We start from the raw sequence: 23349 nt of genomic DNA, 5'->3' as shown, positions 1-23349 counted from the left end.
GCTCTAGAGGGGAAAAACTAGTTGCACATGATAGAAACCGCTATTCAAAAATTTATAAAAATTTGTTAACCGTGTTCCCTTTAGCAGATTATCAGTGTTTACACATCCTTTTGTTTGTGGATGTTCGACTTGGGGAGAAGCGTCGGATGAGCAGTCCTCCCTCTGAGCGACACAGGCACTGGCACTGAGGAGGCGCGGCTGCTGCCGCCCTGTGACTCCAGTTCTAGGTGGGGTAGTTAACCACAGTTTAAGGCACAGGAATTCAGGTGTTCGAGCTTCAGAGGAGGATCCCTGAAGAGATGACTGATGTGGTGATCAAGTTCTCTTGTGACCTGAGGCATCAGTTCTTGATGAATTAGACGTTTTTGCAAAGGCAGGCGTATTGTTAAAGCCGGTGAGCTAGGACACATGCGGGTTTAAACCAAGCATACAAACTGGTCTGTCGGCGGACAAACCACTTTAGAAACCAAGAAAGAAAATGCAACCAGGGTTATATGAGGATCGCTCGTTTTCTTAAGACAAAGCAGAGAAATAGTTTCAGTTCAATGCTAGTTTTTAGCTCTTTGGGGAATTCCTGTCAGTGAGGGGAAGCTGGTGCTCTAGCCACAGACTTACGAGGCTTCACATTAGTAAACCAACACTGCAGGCAAGTTGGTAGATGGAATCCAAATAATAAAACTTTAGGGGCTTTGCCAAATAGTGAGATGTGGGACAGCGGATGCAGACAAAGAGGGTATACTAAATATACAAAACTGGCAGAAAATAGATCTTTGAGGAATCCAGCCAATGAAGGCAAATAGGTTGGCCAGAAAGCTAAGTGGTTTGATGACAAGCGAACCCCCGATGAGACTATAAAAGAAAGAAAATGAAACACTTTGAGGGGAAAGATGCAGAAATTATTTGATCTGATCTGAATTAATGAACAATAATCCTAATTAGAGGGGTGCCTGGGTGGCTCAGTGGGGTGAGCCTCTGCCTTCGGCTCAGGTCATGATCTCAGGGTCCTGGGATCGAGCCCCACATCAGACACTCTGCTCAGTAGGGAGCCTGCTTCCTCCTCTCTCTCTGCCTGCCTCTCTGCCTACTTGTGATCTGTCAAATAAATAAATAAAATCTTAAAAAAAAAGAAAAGAATTCTAATTAGACATAAAAAATACAAGCATCTACATTTCCTCTTGCCTTCTTAATAATGTAAATGAAGATGAGAGTGTCTTGATATAATGGCTCATATACTAGAGAAATCCTGGAAAACAAGAGTCAGAATACTACAGAAAATATATAAGACATTTTAGGAAGATGAAAATTCTGTGTCAAAATTGAAGAACTGTAGTCACCTAAAGAATACTGTATTATTTAGGTCCTTGATTAGGTCTATGAACACTGATTTTTAAAGGAAGACCTTCAGATCTGAAAAACTAAGTCATGCAGCCTAAGTCATCTTTTATGTCCTCCTATGTGGGGGTTATAGTGCATGATTACTGCCAGCATAAATCAAAACTAAAATGTTACTTGGTGAGAATGTACGCTTAACTTTCTAGAAACGGTTGAAGTCTCCTGCCTCCACTATGGCTTATGCAAGAGGAATTTTCTAACAGGACAGTAGAAAAACACTGTTATTGAGCCTACTATTGTGCGACTTTTCCAGCTCTTTATGCTCTGGATTCTCAGTAACCCAGAACCTAGAACATGAGGTGGCTCTCTCCTGCTCCCACTTCTATCCATGAGCTTCCCAGGTCATCACCTGTGTTCAGAAACAAAAGAAATATTCCTCAGGCAATTAGCCTAATTTGAGAAACAGAGAAAATTGCTATTTTTTTTTTCATTTTCAGCAAGCACCCACAGATGCTTCACAGCTGATGTAGAAATACGACAGTATGACTTATTCCTTAGTTTCACTTCTGCATGTTGGAAACAGGACTGAGTAGTTCACAGTAATTTGAAGATAATAAATATAGACATTTCTGTAATTGTTACACTTCTTTACAGATGCTAATTATTATGTGTTAACAGCAATGTTCTACCTAAAGTTCTTATTCCAGGGCAGAGAGAATTTTCTGATAACATGAAGTAAATCCATCCTTCTGTTCCCGTGATCTGCAGCAAACTTAGCCCCATAACAAAATCAAGGCTATTTCAAAGTAAGAACAAGCTTGACTGGTACATCTGGGGCTCCAGACCTAGACTGAAGTTAGCAATGGAGGCGGCTCTGGAACCGTGGGGCATATACTATGGGTTTGGTGGGGAGAGGTACCCTAGCTTCTGTCTTCCTTTGGTCACTGAGTCTTCCAACAATGTCTGCCACTCACCAAATCTACTCAGAAGCCATGGGAAAAAGCACGATGTATGTATAAGACAGGGCAAGAGGCGGCAGTGAGATTAGCTTGAAGGCAAACAGGCAGTTGGCCCACACAGATGCCATTGGAGTCTCATGGTTGTTCACTTGTTTCACTTTTTTTGCCTTGATTTTAATCACTGTCTACACAGATTATCAAATATAACTCGGTGTTTACTCAGATAATTATTATGATTTGTAGCTCTAAAAATACAAGTATTTTGATAGTGGGTTAAAATTTGAAATTAATTAGTAAGAATGTTGTATTACAGTTAACTTTTAAAAGTTTTTAATACAATTCTCCTAAAATCATTTGAACTCCAAGTAGTTAAGACTATCATTGGATTGGTGCCCCTGGCGGCTCCGTCAGTTAAGCATTCGACTCTGGATTTCAGCTCAGGTCATGATCTCAGGGTTGTGAGACTGAGCCCCACGTTGGGCTCTATACTGGGCAGGAGCCTCTTGGGATTCTCTCTCTTCCTCTCCCTCGACCCTCTCCCATCCCCCTCCCTCTCCCTCTCTTAAAAAAAAAAAAGAAGACTATCATCAGATCACGCTGGCATAGACAACAACCTATGACTAAATAATGAAGCAGACGGCTTTTCAAGGACATTGTAGTTCTAACGATTTTTTGAGTCCTTGATTATCATCTCCAAAGGTGAGGAACAGGGGTTCTTGCCCCCGTGGGGAGGTAAGCTTGGCTGTTTTCAAGTAACACACACTCTAGAGACACATAAGCACTCACCTATTCAAAATCCAGACAAGGATATCTATAATGAAAGAAAATATAAAGGTTTTGAAGTAGTTACACAATGTAGTTTTTTTTGGTCTAGATTATAATTATTCACAGGTATTTAAGATAGAATAAAAAGATACTAACCTGACTTCTGTTCATTTTCCAAAGGTAATTTAATAACCAAATGCATTCTGTCTTGATCTTGCCATTAATAACAACTTGGATGACTTCCACTTAGAGGCTCTAGGACAGTTTTCAGAGTTCAGGCTCCGCTACATGCTGCCAGGAACTGCCATGATCTAGTGTTTCTGCTAAACTGGAGGGCGCACTACAAAATCAGTCTTCTATTCACAGTGGTTTATGTAAGTTTTCTCCAAAACTTATACTGAAACTTCAAATTTTGTAGTCACTCTGAGTCCTACCGTGCTGTCTTCCTGTTCCCATTTTACATACCTAACATTTAGGCTTTTATTTTACCAACCAATTTAGGATCTATGAATCACCCCATGACTTGCTGAGAAATGTTTTGTCTTCTGAGATTGTTTTAAGGAATTGAATAACAAATCTTTCCTTTGAATAATATGTTCTTTTCCCCCATAATTTTCTAGTAAAGAAAAATATAAAGACTTTAACTTTCTAATTATAATTTATCATTGTAAGACACTGAATTAATGCAAAAGTATAACAAATATAAAACAAAAGTTCTCTCTAATTTGACCCTTGTCCCTTAACTGTTGTCAATGTTTCAAATTGCTTTCCCAGGCAAACGGATACGAGCGTACCACTCTGTGTCGTCCTGTACTTACTAGTATTTTGTGACTGTTTCAGTATTTGCTCATATCCACCTTCTTGTTAATAAGCGCAGTGCTCGTCTCTTGAACTGAGTCCAGTGTGTCTAGTCAACCACGACTCATGTGGATTCTTGTTTTCAGCTCCTATTGATGGCTCGTGAGCATTCTTGTACACAGGTTCAGATATTTCTAAAGATCTTTCTAAAATCAGAATTGTGGGGTGGCCGGGTGACTCAGTCCTGAAGCGTCTGCCTTCGGCTGAGGTCCTGACCCTGGGGTCCTGTAATCAAGCTCCACATCGGGCTCCCCCTCAGCAGGGAGCCTGCTTCTCCCTCTCCCTCTGCCTGCTGCTCCCCCTGCTCGTGCTCTCTCTGTCAAATAGATCAATAAAGTCTTCTAAAAATAACTTAAAAAAAAAGAATTGTGCAAAAGCCATACACGATTGATAATTTTGTAGATGCTGCCAAATTTTCCACTAAAAGTTTATATAAATTTATACTTCCACGATGATGTTTAAAGGTGCCTGAACAACTGCTAAATAAAACGTGGGCAATGCATTTAATTACATTCACTCTTCTCTTCTCATACCCACAAGAGCAGATGATTCCTGGAGAGACGTTTTTATTACATAGGGACCTTAGCAGTGCTCAAGGTTGCAACTCCCCAGAACAGACACTACTACGCTGTTTATTCTTTACTGTTAGGGATTCTCCAGAAGCTACCTTCAGTCTATATTTTATTTACTTCATGATGTGGTAGGGAACAAAAACAGCAAAGAAATGCGAAAAGGAAATATGCTAGAATGTTGACAGTGATTTTGTTTGTGAAATGCAAATATGGCCAGTTGTTTTTTTCTTTTCTATTTTTTCAATTTGTCTAATATTAAAATTATAAAATAACACATGTTAGAAATAGGATTATATAAGCAAAATATTTTTATATTCACCCCAGAGTCCTGGGGTCATAAGGAAAAGGCTGGAGATTGGGAATCTGCTGTGGTGAGAAGTAGAGAGTATCCCTGTCACCTGTGAAGACACTACTTACAGAGAGTAATTCTGTACTGCGGGAAAAGCAGTATCTCCGTTCACTCACATGGGAAAGCTGGTGTGAAATGGGCAGAGACTGGCGTTCTATATCGCAGGGAAAGCCAGCGGGGCATGGGAACAGGAGTACTGTGAACTTTTTTCCTTTCTGTCCCTGTGCACAGTAACCAGCTGAGATTGAAATGTAAGAAGCGGGCTTCTAGGACAGTCAAAACTGAAAGGTCATGGGGGAATAGACTGTGAGACGCCTTGTCCCAACAGGAAGCTCCAAGGTTAAAAAGAAAGAGAAGCTGTGCTGGTGTCCACTGTGTTGGACTTCTGTGCCTGGATACTGCCTACTCTGTGGACAGAGCTCACAAAGTTATCTTTATCCAAGGGTTTTTCTAAATAAAGCCATCAAGCAAGCAATCCACGGTAAAATTACAAACTATGATGCTGCTATATGAGTATAATTTATCCTGAGATAATTGTCTTATAATCAGAAAAATTCTTCCTTAGATGGCTGTACAATTGAAGACCCTGTAAGACTTTAGTAAAGGTGAAAATTAACATTTACTTAGTCCCTTGAGCAGCTTTCAAGGAAGAAAGAAATTTTAACAAGTGGAAGAGATAGAGAGGAACATGAGAAAAAGAAAGGACAAGAGTCAGAATATTCCTAGTGTGGGGCACTTTGCAAAGCCCAGGCTATCTGGAGAGGGTGTAGTAGGTGCCGGGCTGGGAGAGTAGATCTGGGCCAAATTCGGAAGGTTTCTGATTACTATAGACTTGGGTTTATGATATAGACATGAATGAACAACTTAAAGTATTGAAGGATGAAAAACACAGCTGTGTTCTTTCTTGATATGTGAAGCAAGCTCCACCAGGCCTGTGGAGGCTGAGTCCTGCAGGAGACCTGGCGACCCCAGCCGAGGCAGGTGCAGAGGAAGTGTAGGAAACCAAGCGCTGCACGGCCTCTGGCAGGGAGGGAGCTGGAAAGACCACCGTTCTGGTATTTTTAGACGGTCGACTCAGAAGATGGAATACTTTCAGTATGTTATGAAATAAATTATAGTATGAAACGTAGTCATAGCAGTTTTATAATTTACAGTTTCATCATGGCTTTCTTTCATTGTAGCTTTACCTAGAAAAATCCCTGAAAAGACAGAATTGTGAACTGTGCTTGTGCATTAGCCAGCATCTAAAAGAATAAATCCAAGAAGTTAGATAAAGATAGAACACAGGTTTAGGAAAAGATGAAGTTTTAATTCTGACACCCTTCAATGGAAGTGCTATACCACGCTCTGTGCCCCACACCGCCCGTGCAGCTCTCCGTCTTAGCACGGAGCGTAGGCACTGACGTCATCTTCACATCTGTCCCTCACCCCACTTCACAGGTGGGCCTGTAAGGAACAACACCAGCTTTCTTATTTTTTATTCAGACTCCCCGTTCCTGTGACGATCCCCATCCTAGAGAGTCACTCAGGATTTGTTGAACTGAACTGACATTAAGAAGTATAACAGATTTATGCCTCAGGTCATAGGATACGATTAGAAACACCGGAGAAGGGGGGTGGGGTTATGGACATTGGGGAGGGTATGTGCTATGGTGAGTGCTGTGAAGTGTGTAAACCTGGCGATTCACAGACCTGTACCCCTGGGGATAAAAATATATTATATGTTTATAAAAAATAAAAAAATAAAAATAAAATAAAATGAAAAAAAAAAAAAAAAAACAGGTTTTCAAGACCTCCCATCAGGGTATCCAGTCCAAAGACACGAAATGTGCATTGGTGTTTTATAATCACATCTGGATTTTAGAAGGGCTTAATTTTACTTCAGATAGTCATAGTATTATGACTATTGAATGAAGATACTTCAGGTCAAGGTTACAGGCTTTAGTTACATGTAATAATTATCACTGATAAAATGTATAAAATAAAACCCCTGATCATTTCTTCCTGTTATAAACCTCCACTGACACTGCGTAATCATGATCAAAACCTTCAAATATTAATAGTTCTGACTCCTTACTGCATGTTAAACATGGGGATAAGAATTTTATATTTTCCATAATCATCAGCAACTTTGTGAGCTATTGCTCTCCATATATAACAAATGAGGAACTTGGCCAAGAGTTGTGTGATTCTTTCAAGTCCACAAAAAGACCTGGCGAGTAGGAGGAATTTAAACCCATATCTTTCCATCCATAAGCCAATGCTCTTAACCACCATAAGGTGTCCTCCAAAAACTACCTAGAAAATAAAAATAACCGAGCAAAGACAATAATTATCAGATAAAGAGAAAGCTGCCGTAACTTCCCTTTTATATCCAGTTTCCAAATTCTGTCTCCTTTGCAACTCGGGCTCAGAATGTCTTCTGTATTTCTTACCCTAAGTTACATGCATGAAGTCGGAGTTTATCAAGTTTGAACAGGAAAAAGATACCTCATCCAAATAAGTCATCAAATGAAGAAACTGGAAACAAGTCTTGGGCGTAGGAGTGCTGAGCCGAACAGTATTCAAAGAGCTCAGATATGAAAGGCAGGAATTACTGCATTTGCATAGTAACCTGGACCGATTCTGGAAAGAGACCGAAGTTCCCGGTGTTTGTGCGCCCTGTGAGCCCATGTGCACTGGCCAGCCGGCTCTCCTTTTAATAGCGGGAAGAAGTGAGAAGACTAGAAACCACGTCCCGCCGTGTCTCAAGAAAAGATAGAGGTCAGATTTTCCTAATTGATATGTTTTATAAAAGTGCTTTTTAAACTCTCTCCTGCACAGATTGGTCATTATTCAAATAGAAGTAGGGCAGTCAGAGAATTACAATATAGAGTAGCACAGGCTTTTCTAACCCGTTCCTCATTCCTAACCTGCTCTGGAGCAGTTAATACCAAATTCCTGTGATAATAGGGCTGTGCCACACAGGTCCACGGAACGAAAGAGCCCAGTGATAAACCCAAACGTATCTGGTCAGTTTGTCAACGACAAAGGAGGGAAGGATATACAATGGGGAAAAGACTGTTTTTGCAATAAATGGTTTTGGGGCAACTGGTCAGCTCATGCAAAATAATAAAACTGGACCCTTTCTTCACCATATCTAAAACTCAAAATGGGTTAATCTCAATGTAAGACCTGGAACCATAAATTCCTGAAAGAAAACAGGCTGTGAATTCTTGGGCATTGGTCTTAGCAATATGTAGGAGTCTGTCTCCTCAGGCAAAAGCAACGAAAGCAAAAATAAACAAGTGGGATTACATCAAACTAAAAAGCTTCTGAACAGTGAACAAGACAACTAGCAAGACGGAGAGGCATCCTGTGGGATGGGAGATTCCATGTGCAAATGAGGCATCTGAAAAGTGGGACTATCCAAAATTTGTAAAGAACTTGTACAGTTCAACACCCAATTAGCAATTCCACTTAAAAATGAGATAACCTGATAGACATTTTTCCTAAGAAGACCTACAGATGTCGAACAAATACATGAAAAGAGGCTCAACGTTACTAGTCCTCAGGGAAATGCAAATCACAGCCACAGTGATACCACCTTACACCTGTCAGAATAGCGAGTATCGGGAGACAAGAAACAACAAGTGTTGGCAAGAATGTGGTGGAAAAGGAACCCGCAAGTGCTCCCAATGGGAGTGTGTATTGATGCAGGCACTTCGGAAAAAATTATGAAGGCTCCTCAAAAAATTAAGAATAGAACTACCATATGATCCAATAATTCTGCTGCTGAGTATTCAAAGAAAGCAAACACACTAATTTAAAGAAAAGATACGTGTGCCCTGCATTCATGGCAGTGTTACTGAGGGCAGCGAGCTATGCAGCGGCACAGACGTCCTTCGGTGGACAAACGGACAGCACACACGTACACCCCACAGAATATCGCTCAGCCACAAAAGGAATGAGCTGTTGCCATCGGTGAGACCATGCTTGAACCTAGAGGGTACTATGCCAAATAAGTCTGAAAAGTCAAATTGCATATGATTTCACTATATTGGAATCTAAAAAAAAACAAAACAAAACACAAATACAGAGAACAAACTTATGGCTCTGGGAGGGCATGGGGACGGAGGAGTCCACAAGTGTGGGCGCGCTCGAGCCGCGGGAAGTCTCCGTCCTATGGTGGGTCGTGCATGCACAGCACGGGGAGGATGAGGGGTACTGGAGTGACTCTGCGTGGGGGCAGGTGGGCGCTATGACAAATATGAATGTCAGGTCACTGTGAGCGAACAGTGCTGTAGGTCACCTTATCTCAATTAGAAAGTACCGTCCAGTTAAACTTGTTAATTCCTTAGTTTGCAGCTTGTGTTCATTTGTGAGTTTTGACTGACAGTTTATAATGGTCAGATGCTTAATGAGACACAGTATTTTACTCGCCCGTATATGATTAGTGTCATACAAAAGAATTTAATTCATCAATTAGAGTCTGTTTTTTCCTTTTAAGGAAAGTTCAGGAACACTGCTCTGGAGGACTCCCATGACCTGGGCAAGAGAGCGTATCCTTGTTGAAAGCAGAGACGGCCCAGGAAGAAAAGGATTAGCCAAAGCGGCCAGTGGTCACCCAGGGTGACTGTGTCCGGCTGGCAGCAGTGCTGGCAGAGGGAAGGTGCTACGGGTTTGTTTCTCACCGGCTCTGCTGCCAGGAAGTAGACGGTCTTACGGCTCTAACGGGTCGTCTCCACAAGGGACCTATTTTAGAAAGCCAGCTTGCCAGTACCTGTGTGAGGCACCAGTGTCACCAAGCAGGTGTATTTCCATGAGGGAAGCACAGGAGAAAGAGGGTGCTTTGGGAGGACGTTGAAGTGAGTTTTTGATGAAGGGGATTTTCAGAATTGTTGACAGGCCAGCAGCGAACTGTGGAGCTGGACGAAGGGGTATTTTCTTTGCAGACACTTCTGGTGGCTGTCAGAGACACAACAGGTGACTGTTTTCTCGAAAATCTATAAAGTAACTGTTTCAGCGACGGCTTTCATTTTACTTTCCTTCAGTCAGTTTCTATAACGTCTCTTCCAAAAGGCCAATGATAACCAGAACTTTTTTAAAAGATACATGTGTATGTATATGCATGTGTATCTACGTCTGTTTTATGTTTATGTTTTCTTTTCTCTCCATTTTTCCCACATGTATGTGGAATCTGGCCTGTAGGTTATACCTTGAGTACAGGCAGGAGCGAGAGCACCTCAGGTACCCAAGTGGCTTGCAGAATGATACACAATCATTTTCCCTTGACTTCGTGGCTGCCGGAAGAAATACGGACTAGGTCCAATATTTAGGTGATTTTTTTTTTTCTGTCAGAGACCAGGTGGGAGACTGACTGGCTGGGTTTTGAAGTCTATCACAAGACTTTGTTTTTTTTTTTCGAAACCTATAGCTGATGTAGTCCCAAAGCAGCTACGACGAGTTGACGCAGAGAAGTAAAGACACGATGAGAACCAGGAAAAGAAATCACTTTTTAAAAAAGATTTATTTTAGGGAGAGGAAGCCAGCATGGGGGAGGGGCAGGTGGAAAGGAGACAGAGTCTTAAGCAGAGCCCGCTGAGTGCAGGACTCTGAGGTCACGACCTGAGCCGAGATCGGGAGTTGGATGCTTAAACGACTGAGCACCCAGGTGCCCCGAATCACTTTTTTAATCAACAGGTCAGGTCCATTCAAAAAGCCCAGAATCACATGCAACTGATGAATCACAAAATTAACCCCTGAAATTAATAATATACTATATGTTAACTACATTGCCTTTAAATTTAAAAATCGCAGAAAAATAAACAAATAATTCCTTTAAACAAAAAAAGAGCCCAGAATTAGTATGAACAGTTGAGAACATTAGCTTTTCTTTGATAGATATTTACCAATGAGCTCTATTGAGAGGACTGTATTACTATGTTCACATAAATATTAAAACTTTATTAATGGCATGTTATCAAAGGCATCACATATACGATATAAAGCAGAAATATTAAAATGTGCACAAAATTCTGACTTCTCCTCAAACGGACATGGACGCATGGACACAGAAGGTGGGCGGAAAGACGTGCTTCCCACCACTGTCTGTTCTGTAACTGGGGGTCACAAGTCACAGATAAAAATCGTGAGCCTCCTGTCCTAGTGTAACACTGACCTGAATACTAAGGAGGGAAGATCTGCAAAGCGTATAACACATGGTCTCTTCCCTCAAAAGACTTGTAATGTAGCCAATGAGGCGAGCTAAGACAACATCCAGTCACAGAAGCATGAGGGGAACCAGCACAGGAGGCCAGGAGAAAAGGAGGGAAGAAGGCTTCCTCGGGGGCAGAACGCAGCCTCCATGCAGAGGGCCGTGGCTTTCAGTAAGGAGAAGCCGAACAAAACATCAGGAGCCCTAAGAATGGATAACTCGTGTTTACTAATAACAGAGTAAATGAGTTCTACTTAATGACAGTGTCCGTTCAGAAGGGACAAAAATACTTTGTATTTAGTGAGACAAAAATCTGGGACAGGGTGCCTGGGTGGCTCAGTGGGTTAAGCCTCTGCCTTCGGCTCAGGTCATGATCTCAGGGTCCTGGGATCGAGTCCCGCATCGGGCTCTCTGCTCAGCGGGGAGCCGGCTTCCTCCTCTCTCTCTGCCTGCCTCTCTGCCTACTTGTGATCTCTGTCTGTCAAATAAATAAATAAAATCTTTAAAAAAAAATCTGGGACAGTTAGAGGGGTAGCAGATAATGCAGAAAAATCTAAGACAAGGGAATGAGGCTAAATTACCACAGAAAGAGTCTATCTGTAAAGGTTTTAATTTATTTTCCTCTAATGGAAAAGAAATGTGAACTTGCTCGACTAAGATACTCTGACCCCAACATAATGGATGAGTGCGAGTAGAACAGCGATGTCAGGAACGCTGCATGACCCCTTGTTCTCTGTCTTTTCTGTCCCTCCGTGGACATAGGCATGTGTACGCATGTACTGTGCACATATACATACATGTGCATGTGTCTATATGCAAACCTATAGGAAATGTCGTATTGAACACGTGTGATATATGAGTACGTATTAATATATATGGTATATCTGATCTCCTTGGTACCTGTCTGAGGTTGATGACATCTGGGTTGCCTGAGCCAGTATTGGTCCAAGCTCAGGTTTTTTTTTTTTTTTTTTTTTTGGTAGATCATATCCCAACACATATGTGATTTTTTGAAAATAGAAATACTTTAAAAATAAATCTATTTTATCTATCCACCAAAATGACAGACCTAGTTTTCTGTCAATATATATATTTATTCCAAATAGATCTTTTTTTTTTTTTTTTTTTGGCATTCCCTTTCATTTTCATCAGTGTCCCTATTTGATGACATCAGATGGAGACCATCGAAACCCACAAGACTGACATTCTGAACAAACAAAACAGGTAGACTGAAAACGGAGAAGACAGGAGTGAACATTTCATTAGAAAAACAACAGAAGGACGGACTAGAAGGAGAGGGTGATCAGAGGAGACAAGTGCTCAAACTGAAACAGCCAGAAATGGGGGCAGAACTCTGAAAGTTTGGAAAGCTGCAAGTTTTCAGAAGACAAAGAAAAGCCACACAAAGTTCTTTTGGCTTCAAAGCCCCGTCATACTTCTGTATGACAATAATCTCAACTTGTTTCCACTAAACATATCTGAACTGTGTAAGTTTCCATCTCTGTATGAATTTAGGTCTCTTGTCCTTTCTCTTCTGAAGGTTAATTGTGGTTTTGTGACCTTATGTGGACCGATCCGCTTAGCTGAGGAAGTAGAGATCTTACGAGTGTCTGAAATACCAACTTCTGCGAAGAGGAACTTAGAGACCGTTGCTTTGCAGGTGAGAAATGAAGTCCAAGGACGTTGTGGGTGTTGCTCTGGGTCCCCAGGTAATAGCAGTGAGGGACACTTACGTGGCGTGGAGTGGGTACCGCTCTGTGCTTAGTGTACCTTGTATATGGGCTGATTTCACCTCACAGCAAAAATTAGAAAGAGAGAACTGCATTACTGCCATCCTCACTGGAGAGTGGGAAACTCAGGTTTGGAGAGGCTAAGACGTAACTCAAGGTTGCACAGCAACAAGTGGAAGAATGGGGATTTGAGCCCAACTCTTCAGGCTCAGAGTCTTCGACCTACTGGACTATTGTGCTAGTCCCAAAGGAAGAGTCAAGAAAACTAACTGTGGTAGTTTTTCGTTCTGAAGATGAAGTACAGACGTACACATGTTTAGAGGGGGGCTTTACACGGGTTTCTCTCACACACATGGTGAGAACAAGCATTTGTTTTACCTACGTTGATATACTCATTACTTCAGCCCATCCAAACTCAAATACTTGCACATAAGGATGAGTTTACAAAAGATGTTTAAAAATCTCCTTAAGGAACAGCGAGACTCAATCTTTGAGATCCCCTATATAGCCTACCAATAACACAATCTGGAAATAAAAGGAGAAAATTAAAGCTCAGTTGGGCTTGGCATTCCAATATCTCCAGTCAAGGAGGCTCACTGGGAAAAACATTCTCAAGCTTACATGCAATTTCCTGGTAGTTAAGGATAAACATCAAACAAAACTTCTAAAAGGTTTTCCTACTATCATCGTGAAGAGAAACATTAAAATTATGTTTACAAATGTTCTCCTTCATAACGATAGCACAGTTTAGCTACATTTTTGGAATATTCAAATACTCTGCCTAAGGATTGCTATTTAATGGAAAGAATTTTAAATGAATGCTATCCTATTTTTGTTGTGGGGTATGTTATTATTCCTACACATGGAATCACAATTAAAACAACTTACGTCTTTTCAAAAGAAAGTAATACGGAGAACCTTATACATTTGCCAAAACCTTGAACAACAAGGTTTTACAGAAACATAGAAACATATTTCTTAAAACATATTTCTTAAATTATGCTAATATAATCGCAAGCACTGACAGATGTAATTATTTTTGAGCTGGAATATCAACAGTGTCTTCATAGACCTCAGCAAAAGCCTTTGGTGGAGTAGGAAAGGGCTAGTCTGCGTACAGGCAAAGTGGGGGCACACCTTCCCTCTGACCTTGGATGAGGTGGAGGAGGGCTCTTCTGGGTCTTGGTGAAGAGCAACAGCTGCATTTCCACCTTCCCCACCTCGGACGGGAGGGACACGGAATTGAGTGGATCTTAGGAAGCCTGAGGGCACAGCTGCATTGTCCCCTTTCCCGTTAGCCTCAAACTGCTGCATTGTCCCCTTTCCCGTTAGCCTCAAACTGCTTCTAGTCGCTATTGCAATATTGTTTCATGCTTTAGCTCAGGAATGTTACAAAACAAAAGAATGAGAAATGAATACTCTAGAAGAGAAAGAAAAGGAGTCAGATTGGCTAGAGGAATTGAATAGAGGAATTGAAGCCTTGAGGCATTTACATGTAATAGAAAATGAAATAATTCTCTAGACAAAGAAAGGAGAAAGGTTTCCCTAATTTTAAATGCACTTACTATGAAAGAATTAAATGTCTGTTGTTTTAAATAAAAATCCTCTTAATCTTATTTTCTTTTAAATTCATGTTGTGAATTTTTACTGTTTCCTTAGTAATTTTCTGTTATAACCATTAATTTGGGTTTTTTTTTTTTACACTTTTCATTGTACAACTACATAAAAACCTAGGATATTTATCAGACAGTATTTAAAACTGATTTATCATCTCACACTTATTTTGTCTCCTCCTTTCTATTTCGGCCATGTGCATGCCAAAATCATGATTTTTATACTTGATAAAAGTTTAAGGCAAAACTTTCTCATAACTTATTCCATCTCATAACTGATTCATTATGATAAATCAATACAGACCTCTATTTGAATTAGTGAAGCATTCCAAACAAAAAATATTGAAACATATTGAAAACTGATTTCATGCATGATTTTATTAGTAGACATATCGTATCACATGTCTCTTTAAATGCATTAAGTTTGTTACTCTAAACTTTCCCATCTTTCACACAGTAAGGTTTAGCGCACTTTTCAACATGGCACACTTAGCCGGATAAAAAAAATGTCACTGAAAGACACAGGGCTGGAAGGACACAAAGAAACAATGCAATGAAATTACTTAATTTCACAGATAATAAATCAGAATTACCAAGATATTTACTATTATCATTATTACAAACAAAGTAGCGTTTGAAAACTAGACGTAACTCATCAGGCATCGGACTCGCTGCCCTGGTTACAGACTCTCATCTGAGGCCCCGAAGGCCTTTGAACACACAGTTTTCAAACTCCCTCTGAAGTTCTGCAGGGCCCTTAGGACACCTCACAGGCTGCTGGACCCGGCTTGAATGCCTGCAATTTCGGGAATTTAATTCCTATGGAACCCACTGATTTCTTAAGACCTCACATGAAAAAAAAACACTTTACCAAAGAAACCTTATACTCCAGATTTCACAAACTAATCCTGCTTCTGAGGCTGAGTTGAGGCAGCTCGGAAGGGCAGGGACGTGGGCAGGAGGGTCTGCACCGCACGGACAGGGGCGAGGATGGACACCTGATGTGCCCTTGCAGGGCAGCGCCACGCGCGGAGAACAGGTGCGAGTTCCCTCTCGGCCTCTCCCACTCACACCGCCCGGTGCTCCTGCACACACCCTTCCAGTTCTCCCTGGGGCCTCTCAGGGCTGCCATTCGGGGCAGAAGCAAAGCCCACAGACGTGACATGGTCCCTGTGGCACCGAGCGTAGCATTTACATCCCTCCCTCGGGACAGGGACAGGGGCAGGGGCAGGGGCAGGGGCAGGGGCAGGGGCAGGGCGCAGCCACCACTCCTCTCCATCTGTCCGGCACAGCCACTCCCCCCCTGCCTGCTGATGTGCTGGTTGTAATGGGGGACGCTGGAGACTGTCCCCACCAATTCTGACACACCTGCCGTGGGAACCCTGCTGCACACACTGTCTCTCTTACCCGAGGGCCACAGCTGTACGAGCTACAGAGCTCTCTCAACTCTCCTCAACTTGACATTTAAAACTTGCTCGCGGACTGCGTTGAAGCAAAATCTCCAGTGTGTGAAAGAGCACATGTGATTTTTTAAAATTTAGGTGGGACCTTATAATTATCCTGTTAACCTCAAGCTCTCTTGGTTATTTTTAACTGCCTACATATTTGTGGTTTCCAGTTCTGTATTCCAATATTTTTTACTATTTTCCTGCTCTGCATTTATTGCGGGCATATTTCCTCTATGTCTACTTAAATTTGAAAAATACATTGATAGGGGATAGCCCAGAAAAGAATCTTGTAGAAATCCAAAGGACAATTCCCTTCAGAGTGACATAACCTTTGGTGATGGTTATTCAACAAATTCCTAATGTGTCCTGTGACTGGACACCTGAGACCTTGCCCAGCGCCAGGCTCAAAGAGCCCCGCGCTGCCTCTGACACAACACGGCCTTCATAATCATTTATCACCAGACGTTGATACTGAGAGTTCTCAACATTATTTTATAAGATAAATTTGGCAGAGTTAAACATCATAGGAAAGCTTTCATGTGATATATAATCAAAAGCCTCCCTCAAAGCATACTTTAAAAGAGAGGAAAATGATCCCCCTTTCAGGATCGAAGACAAACATTTTGAATTTCAGTATCTCAACACACCTATTATAACAAGAGCATATTTAAAAAAACAAAAACAAAAACAAACTTCTAATAGACATTCTACTTCTATTGTTACCATAATATTTTGGGGGGAGCAATTAAAAAAAAAGGAATTCTTACCCAAAAAGCTGGGAGCCTCGGTAGGCTGGGGAGCGACGGAGTCATTCACAGAATCAACCGGGGTTACGTTATTCGTCAAATCAAGCGGCGTCATGCTGCCTCCAGAGTTAATGGGCAGTGTGTTATCTGTGGAGTCATATATGACTGTATTATGCAGGGATTGTTCCAACTGAAGAACTTGCCCTGCGAAAAACACACCATGAAAATGCAACATTGTTGCAAGTCCATGATTACACACACAGAGCAAGGCTCAGCAGGTGTGTTAAGAAGAGGAGACATCAGGGCACCTGGGTGGCTCAGTCATGATCCCAGGGTCCTGGGGTCAAGCCCTGTTTTGGGCTCCCTGCTCAGTGGGGAGCCTGCTTCCCTTCTCCTGCTCCCCCTGCTTGTGCTGTTTCTTGTTAAATAAATTAAATCTTAAAAAAGAAGAAGAAGAAGAAGAAGAAGAAGAAGAAGAAGAAGAAGAAGAAGAAGAAGAAGAAGAAGAAGAAGAAGAAGAAGAAGAAGGAGGAGGAGGAGGAGAAACAAACGGAGGAGTGGGAGGAGGCAGAGGAGAGGCAGGAGGAGGAGGGAGAGTCGACCTCTACAGACACCGGCGCCTTAGTCCGCCGAGACTCTTGGTGTCGGTTTAGGTCAGATCTCATGAGTCTTGAAGGGGAGCCCCGTTGGGTTCTGTGCTAGGTGGGGAGTCCGCTTCAAGGTTCTCTCCCTCTGTCCCCCCCCAGGTCATGTGCACAGGGGCGCGCACGCACACTCTCACTCAAATAAATAAATAAATCTTAAAAAAAAAAAAAGAGTGGACTTCTAGAAATTTTATGCACATTGCTATGTTAAATTAGTAAACAATAAATTTTCCTATTTATCCGTATCATTTAATAAGATCATATTTCTGTGAGTAACTTTGTAGTTCTTGGTTTAAAAGAGTTAACAGTCAAAGTCTAAGCCAATCCTTTAATAAATTTCAAGCTCAGGTAAAGCGGATTGATTTTAGGAGGTAGGTCCCAAAGAACGACTTGTCTTCAAACTATTATAAATCTAAGGGATTTCAGCAGTCCTAGTCTTATGCTTATGTTGTACTACAATCAGTCTCAGGAAAGAAAAGTAAATAATGTAACCTAAAATAAATCTATGGAAATAAGTTCCTCTATACATTTCTTACTTTTCTGTTCTTTTTTATTAAGTTAACACAGTGACTAACTTTTTTATCAGATTTCGTGGGTGGTCATGTATCTTCATCTGCGCGGCTGAAGTGAAAGTCTAGGTAAGCTTGCACATCCTTTAAGACCCGTCATTCTTGAAAGAATGCCTGTAAATGAAGTAAAATGAGACGGGGGCGACTTACCTAAGTCCTCACAGGCTCTCTTGCATTGTTCCAGGGTCATGAAGTTGTTCTGATTGCCAAGGCAACCACCATACTTGAATTCTTCACATTTCTTTGTCTCATTGTTATAAAAATACCTAGTTAGATAACCTCGACAGAGTCCACTATCTTCATCCAAAAAGCAGTAATCTGGCTTATCTGGAAATTACCAAAATGTCAGAAAGCAATATGCTTTTTTGTGAATAATTGAATTATGCTGGGTGAATGTACAAAAGAACTAAGTTGAAGTTATTTAAAGAGTAAGCATGAACAATTAAAGGTACAAGGTAAAACGAAACTTTATCCACAGCCGCACAATAGTAAAATTGTCCACTACATCTACTGGGACCTTTAGAATGAGGAAGATGTATCTATTGCACACATTGTTGCTACTGGAATTTCAAGTTCTAAATTTCTCAACATAAATTAATAGGGCACCAACTATCAACTATTTCATGAGTTAAAAGAGTAAAAGATATTGTTATTTTACCCTTGGTTTGGAAGAAATATTCAAAAATTCATAATATTACATATTATCATGGCAAAATTTTGGTTCAATTTTTTTATTTAGGCCTACATGCATTGACATTTAGGAAAGATCTAGGAATATTTCATATTTTTCAGGTGTAGATTCTCATTAGGGAAAGAAGTGTAATGCGTTGCTTCATTACAATGGTTTCAATTTTTAAAAAATATTGGAGCAGGAGCTTTGAGGCTTATGGAAGCTTTCATGGCTATTCTTAGAAGTTCCTGAATTCTTAAGCCAGAGTCTGTTTTAGGTGAGGCATGACATCCTCTGCCTCTGTGTCTCCTGTTTATCTTCTTTCCAGCATTGGAGTGACTCCAACAGAGCAAAGGCAGAAAGGAAATACATGTTCAGGGATTGGAGAGGCTTTTGAAAAAACTCTAGTGCCCATTCTTTGATAGTGGTCCAAACCAGATTAAACACAGCTGTCACAGAAGCTGTGCCACTGTGATCTACATTACAAGCCTTGTCTACATGCACACTCTGTAAAGAGGAGAATTAAACTTATTTTCAAAATGGTGATGGCAAGATATACGGAGCTTGAGTTGGGCGAGGACCCCCTCTCTCCCACTTTTCCCTGCAACTATATTATCCGAGTGGCAAAAATGAACTGTTGTGTCCTTTTACATTTTAAAGCAACTTGTTCTATCTCAAGGAAGCAACACTCAGGAGGGTTTTACTATAAAAAGTGTATATTTAATAGTGATTTCTGCAGTAATTGCAAAACTTCAGGAAGGCTGATCTCCTAGGAGAGTTGTTTTATTAAATAAACATCCTATTTTCATGTAGTATAAAATATCTATCTTCTATAACGTCTCAAATTGCCAGTGTGAAAGTTACTTTGTTTATTGTTTATTGCCTCTTGTTCCTCAAGGTGAATGTTACTATTAATCACCATATTGGCCATTTGTGGTTAAGTGTAATTTATGGGACAAGGAAAAAAACGAATTCTTTAAATTTTTGTAATACTTTTTTTTACAAGAGATTGAGGAAAAGATACATTCAGTTGCTATCATTTTTATTTGTTTTGGCCTTAGTATGTACTTTGTAGGAAATTTTAAATCATCCTAACAGAGAATATAAGAATTCTATGTTTAACAAAAAAGAGTAGGTAAAATACATTGCGTATAAAGAATACAAAACAATAGGAAATTATGCTGAGAAGTATAATTAAGAAATTGGAAGTTGCTATTATTTATGAGGCCCCATTCTAAGGACAAAAATTTATTTTAAGACGAACTTGAAATTGTACACTTGTAAAATAATTCTACTTGGGCCTACCGTTTGAAATAGGTTACAAATCAGGAAATTCATGCCCCATATTTCCCAGGTAAAGTAGCACTCGTACTAAATCTGAAACACAATCCTTACTCTAGGCTGAGTCTCAGTTAAAGCACAGAATACAGATTTTTAGAGAGAAACAAACTTCCACTGGCCACATTAAGTTTTACTATTAAGTTCTGTTTGAGGCTGCACACTTGACAACTGTCCTAAACCAAACTATTTCGAAGAGGCTGTCCTGTAACTGTCCCCGTGTTGACACTGAGAAGTCTATCATGAAGTTAGCCTGAAGTGGGTATGCTTAGAGGTCATTCGAGGTCTTTGTTCTCTCATATCCGTATAGAACACCAGTGAATAATGAGAGAAGAGGAGCTCCTAACTGGGACACTATCTACACGTCTCCCTGACGGCCCTGTGACCACCTGCTAAGCCCAGCGACTTCCCAGCCCACCTCCCTGACTCTTGATGACTGTGTTCATTCAAGTCACCCCTTGATCTTTCTCTTGCTCTGACACAGCAGTCTCCCATCCTGGGCTCTCCTGCTTCTGTGGCATCTCCTACAAATGCTGAAGTCGAACCCCTGAGTGGGGATTCTGGAGGCATGGTGATCTCGCTGAGCAAACCAATGTAACGAACCGAGCAGGTCATGAACAAAATTGAGGACACCTCGGTGTGCTCCTAAATATCACCGCTATTCTAGGATGCTTAAGAAATCCATACACCTACACAGAACGGAGAGCATTCTTACCTTGTGTCTAAGGAAATATTATATTTTTTATCTTAATCAAGTTAATGCCAATCTGACAAAGCTCCTAAAAATGCTGATTTAGAACTTGTTAAAGGTAAAAGGGCTCTATTTCCTTAATGTGCTCATTTTATAGTCAGGGAAGTAGGAGTTCCAATGGCAGAAGTGATTCTTCTAGTTGGTGGCAGAGGTGTGCCCCTTCGTCTACCATAGAGGTCTTCCTCATACCTACTAATTTATACTGTGCTTTGTAATGTATACGGTTATGTTTTATGTGCTGCCAATTTTTGACTGTGTGGAGCCCATAACTTTGGTAAAAACAAAATACTGCATTTTTGGAAAAATATAAATTAATTGAATTAGTAGAAGAAAAAGAATGATTGAATTCCAAATCATTACATATACATTAAATAGCATAATTTTATAATTAGTTTTATCTGCATACATTTTTTTCTTAATTTCACATTAAAAAAAAAAATACCCCAACATTTAAATGTTGGGATTTCTTTTCACGAAGATATCATCTTTTACTTGGTGGATGAAACCCGCTACTTGGAAATATCCTGCATTCTTTGATACCGCAGATAACCAATTTCATTTAATTGGGACATGGAACATTTCTGTAAAGATTAATACAATATTTATAGAAAGTTATTTTATACTTTTTCATGTGCTAATATAACCCATTAATCAGAAAATTATTTAGTATAAATCTAAATTTAAAACCAATTAATTTAAATCACAAGATAAAAGTGTGCACACACGGTGCATAATGTTGGTGAGAGCAACCACTCCTGCCACGCGTCTGCGGTCACTGCTGTGTAAGGACTGGCACGGCTCGGAGACACAGACCCGCTCGGGGAACTGCTGCGTGTAACTCGCGGAAGACGCACAGTGCTGAGATTATCAAGGGACTAGGATCTGAGAACTAAAGTGAGGTCAGCAGCATCTAAGTTACTGCTCAGGAGATGGTAAAATACCATGTGCACGGCTGTGGGACTTGGCCGATCTAATGCTAAATACCATGCTGTGTCAGTGCTCCAAGACTTCCCTACCAAATACCATGTACACTATCTTAAATGCTTCATTATATCGATACAAAATAAAACACAATTTCAAAGATCATATGGATTTATGATGAACTCCATATCAAGAAATGCTAAGAATCCAATTTCTAAGTGTCTTACATAAATGCTAATTAGCATATAAATGAATGTTTACCTTTGTCCAATTTTATCTCTGTCCTAGTCTTTGGATAAACTGCAAGAAAAAACAGTAAGTGCATCAGTTACAACAATATATATAAATAAATTATATATAAATTCCAATTTAACAAACTAGGATGATGTATTTATTGCCATTAAAATTATTCTCACACAAAACGTCAACAAGTAGCTTAAATTTCTTATTTTCTCTAAAGATTAAATAATTTTTTTAATAAATATGAGGCTCTCTACATTTTAACATAATAATGTCTTAAAACCAGGGTCGAAAGTTTCTAACACACTGACAAAAGTAAGAATTCCTGGTGAACTACAACTGCTATTCAAAAGAAATGACTGAAAATCATTAAGGTAATGTGAACTATGAATTCCAGCAGCGCACTTTGCATATCAGAACAGATCATTTCTACCGAGAAGTAGCAGTGGGGGAAGAAGAAACCAGAATCGTCTCCTTTCCTGATTCCTTTCCCGCTGCATTGCTTCAACCCAATCACAAATTTTATTATGATTTCTAAGTACAGAAGAGAAATGAAGCAAAAAATATCTGTGACATATTTTTCAGTTTAACTGCAAAGAATTAATGGAATTACTTCACTCAAGACTAGAACGCCGCTTGTCTTTAACCCACTGTATTCAAGTATAGATTCTATGTTCTAATTTAAATGAAGAGTAATGAAATGCAAATCAGCACAATTTGTGAAGTTTTAATTTGCTCAAGTGGACGTTAGGAAAGCTGAGTGATGTTTGTTGTACAATCGTTTGTTTTGCAGAGAAAAGCTTTGGTCAAGGCAGTTTATAATTAGTTGTATAGCCAGAGAGATAGGGGTTGGGGGAATAAGTTGGTTTATATTCCCTTTCAGCCAAAAATCAATAGTTAGGGGGTGCCTGGGGGGCTCAGTGGGTTAAAGCCTCTGCCTTCGGCTCAGGTCATGATCTCAGGGTCCTGGGATCAAGCCCCGCATCGGGCTCTCTGCTCAGCTGGGAGCCTGCTTCCCCTACTCTCTCTCTGCCTGCCTCTCTGCCTACTTGTGATCTCTGTCAAATAAATAAATAAAATCTTTTTTTAAAAAAAAACCAACAGATTATTCTTTCCAGAATAAAACATCTTTGAAAGAGAAGGTAATAAGCCTCTTTTTAAAATTTTCCTATGCTTTATTAAATAGTCTTTAAAAAAAACCTATATATATACAGTATTTTAGATATCAAGGAAACCTCAGGGTCTTTCTCATTGTAAATAACCAACTGTAAATATGTTTCCATTAGATCGTGAATTGTCATAATTAGCTTATATTGAAATATTTTAATGCACAATTAACTTGTTACAGTTTTAATTTATGAGGGCAAAGAATGAATATATACAGATAAATATTATATCAGACTAGAGTGCTAAATAATCATTTTTACTGTTTTGCCTACTGACAGTAGCCATTGGATAGGAACAGAGAAATGCTTGATTTCAGTGTTCATGCAATATTAAAAGAGATAACTCGTTTGTTTTCTGATTCCATTCCAAGTTGGATTAATTTAGCTGGCATCATGTGAACTAACTCAAATATTTGTTTTGCCATGCTGGAATTTAAATATATTTGTGATACCAGTGATTATCTTTGAGGATTCTGAAAATA

The 23349-nt window shown here is 40.1% G+C and overlaps 1 protein-coding gene across 13 annotated transcripts in view; it reads right to left on the bottom strand.

Moving 5' to 3' along the window:
* Positions 1–23349, bottom strand: part of TFPI (tissue factor pathway inhibitor) — a 98917-nt gene that overhangs the window by 3550 nt on the left and 72018 nt on the right. For 5 of the 13 annotated variants that reach the window (XM_059168644.1, XM_059168649.1, XM_059168643.1 and 2 more), the window contains 3 exons: positions 21723–21761; positions 17932–18108; positions 16590–16772 (listed from right to left, as the gene is read on the bottom strand). In XM_059168644.1, coding sequence (XP_059024627.1) covers positions 16590–16772; positions 17932–18108; positions 21723–21761 — 399 coding nt within the window. Of the gene's footprint in view, positions 1–1722; positions 1742–3077; positions 3103–10325; positions 11236–14726; positions 14902–16589; positions 16773–17931; positions 18109–21722; positions 21762–23349 lie in introns of those variants that run through there. The other 8 variants (XM_059168652.1, XR_009352123.1, XR_009352124.1 and 5 more) reach the window with 8 other exon arrangements.

Source organism: Mustela lutreola, chromosome 3 (genome assembly GCF_030435805.1).
Source record: "Mustela lutreola isolate mMusLut2 chromosome 3, mMusLut2.pri, whole genome shotgun sequence".
Classification (NCBI taxonomy): domain Eukaryota; kingdom Metazoa; phylum Chordata; class Mammalia; order Carnivora; family Mustelidae; genus Mustela; species Mustela lutreola.
Note: the sequence above shows the minus strand (reverse complement) of the source record. Positions and strands in the feature narration are given on the sequence as shown.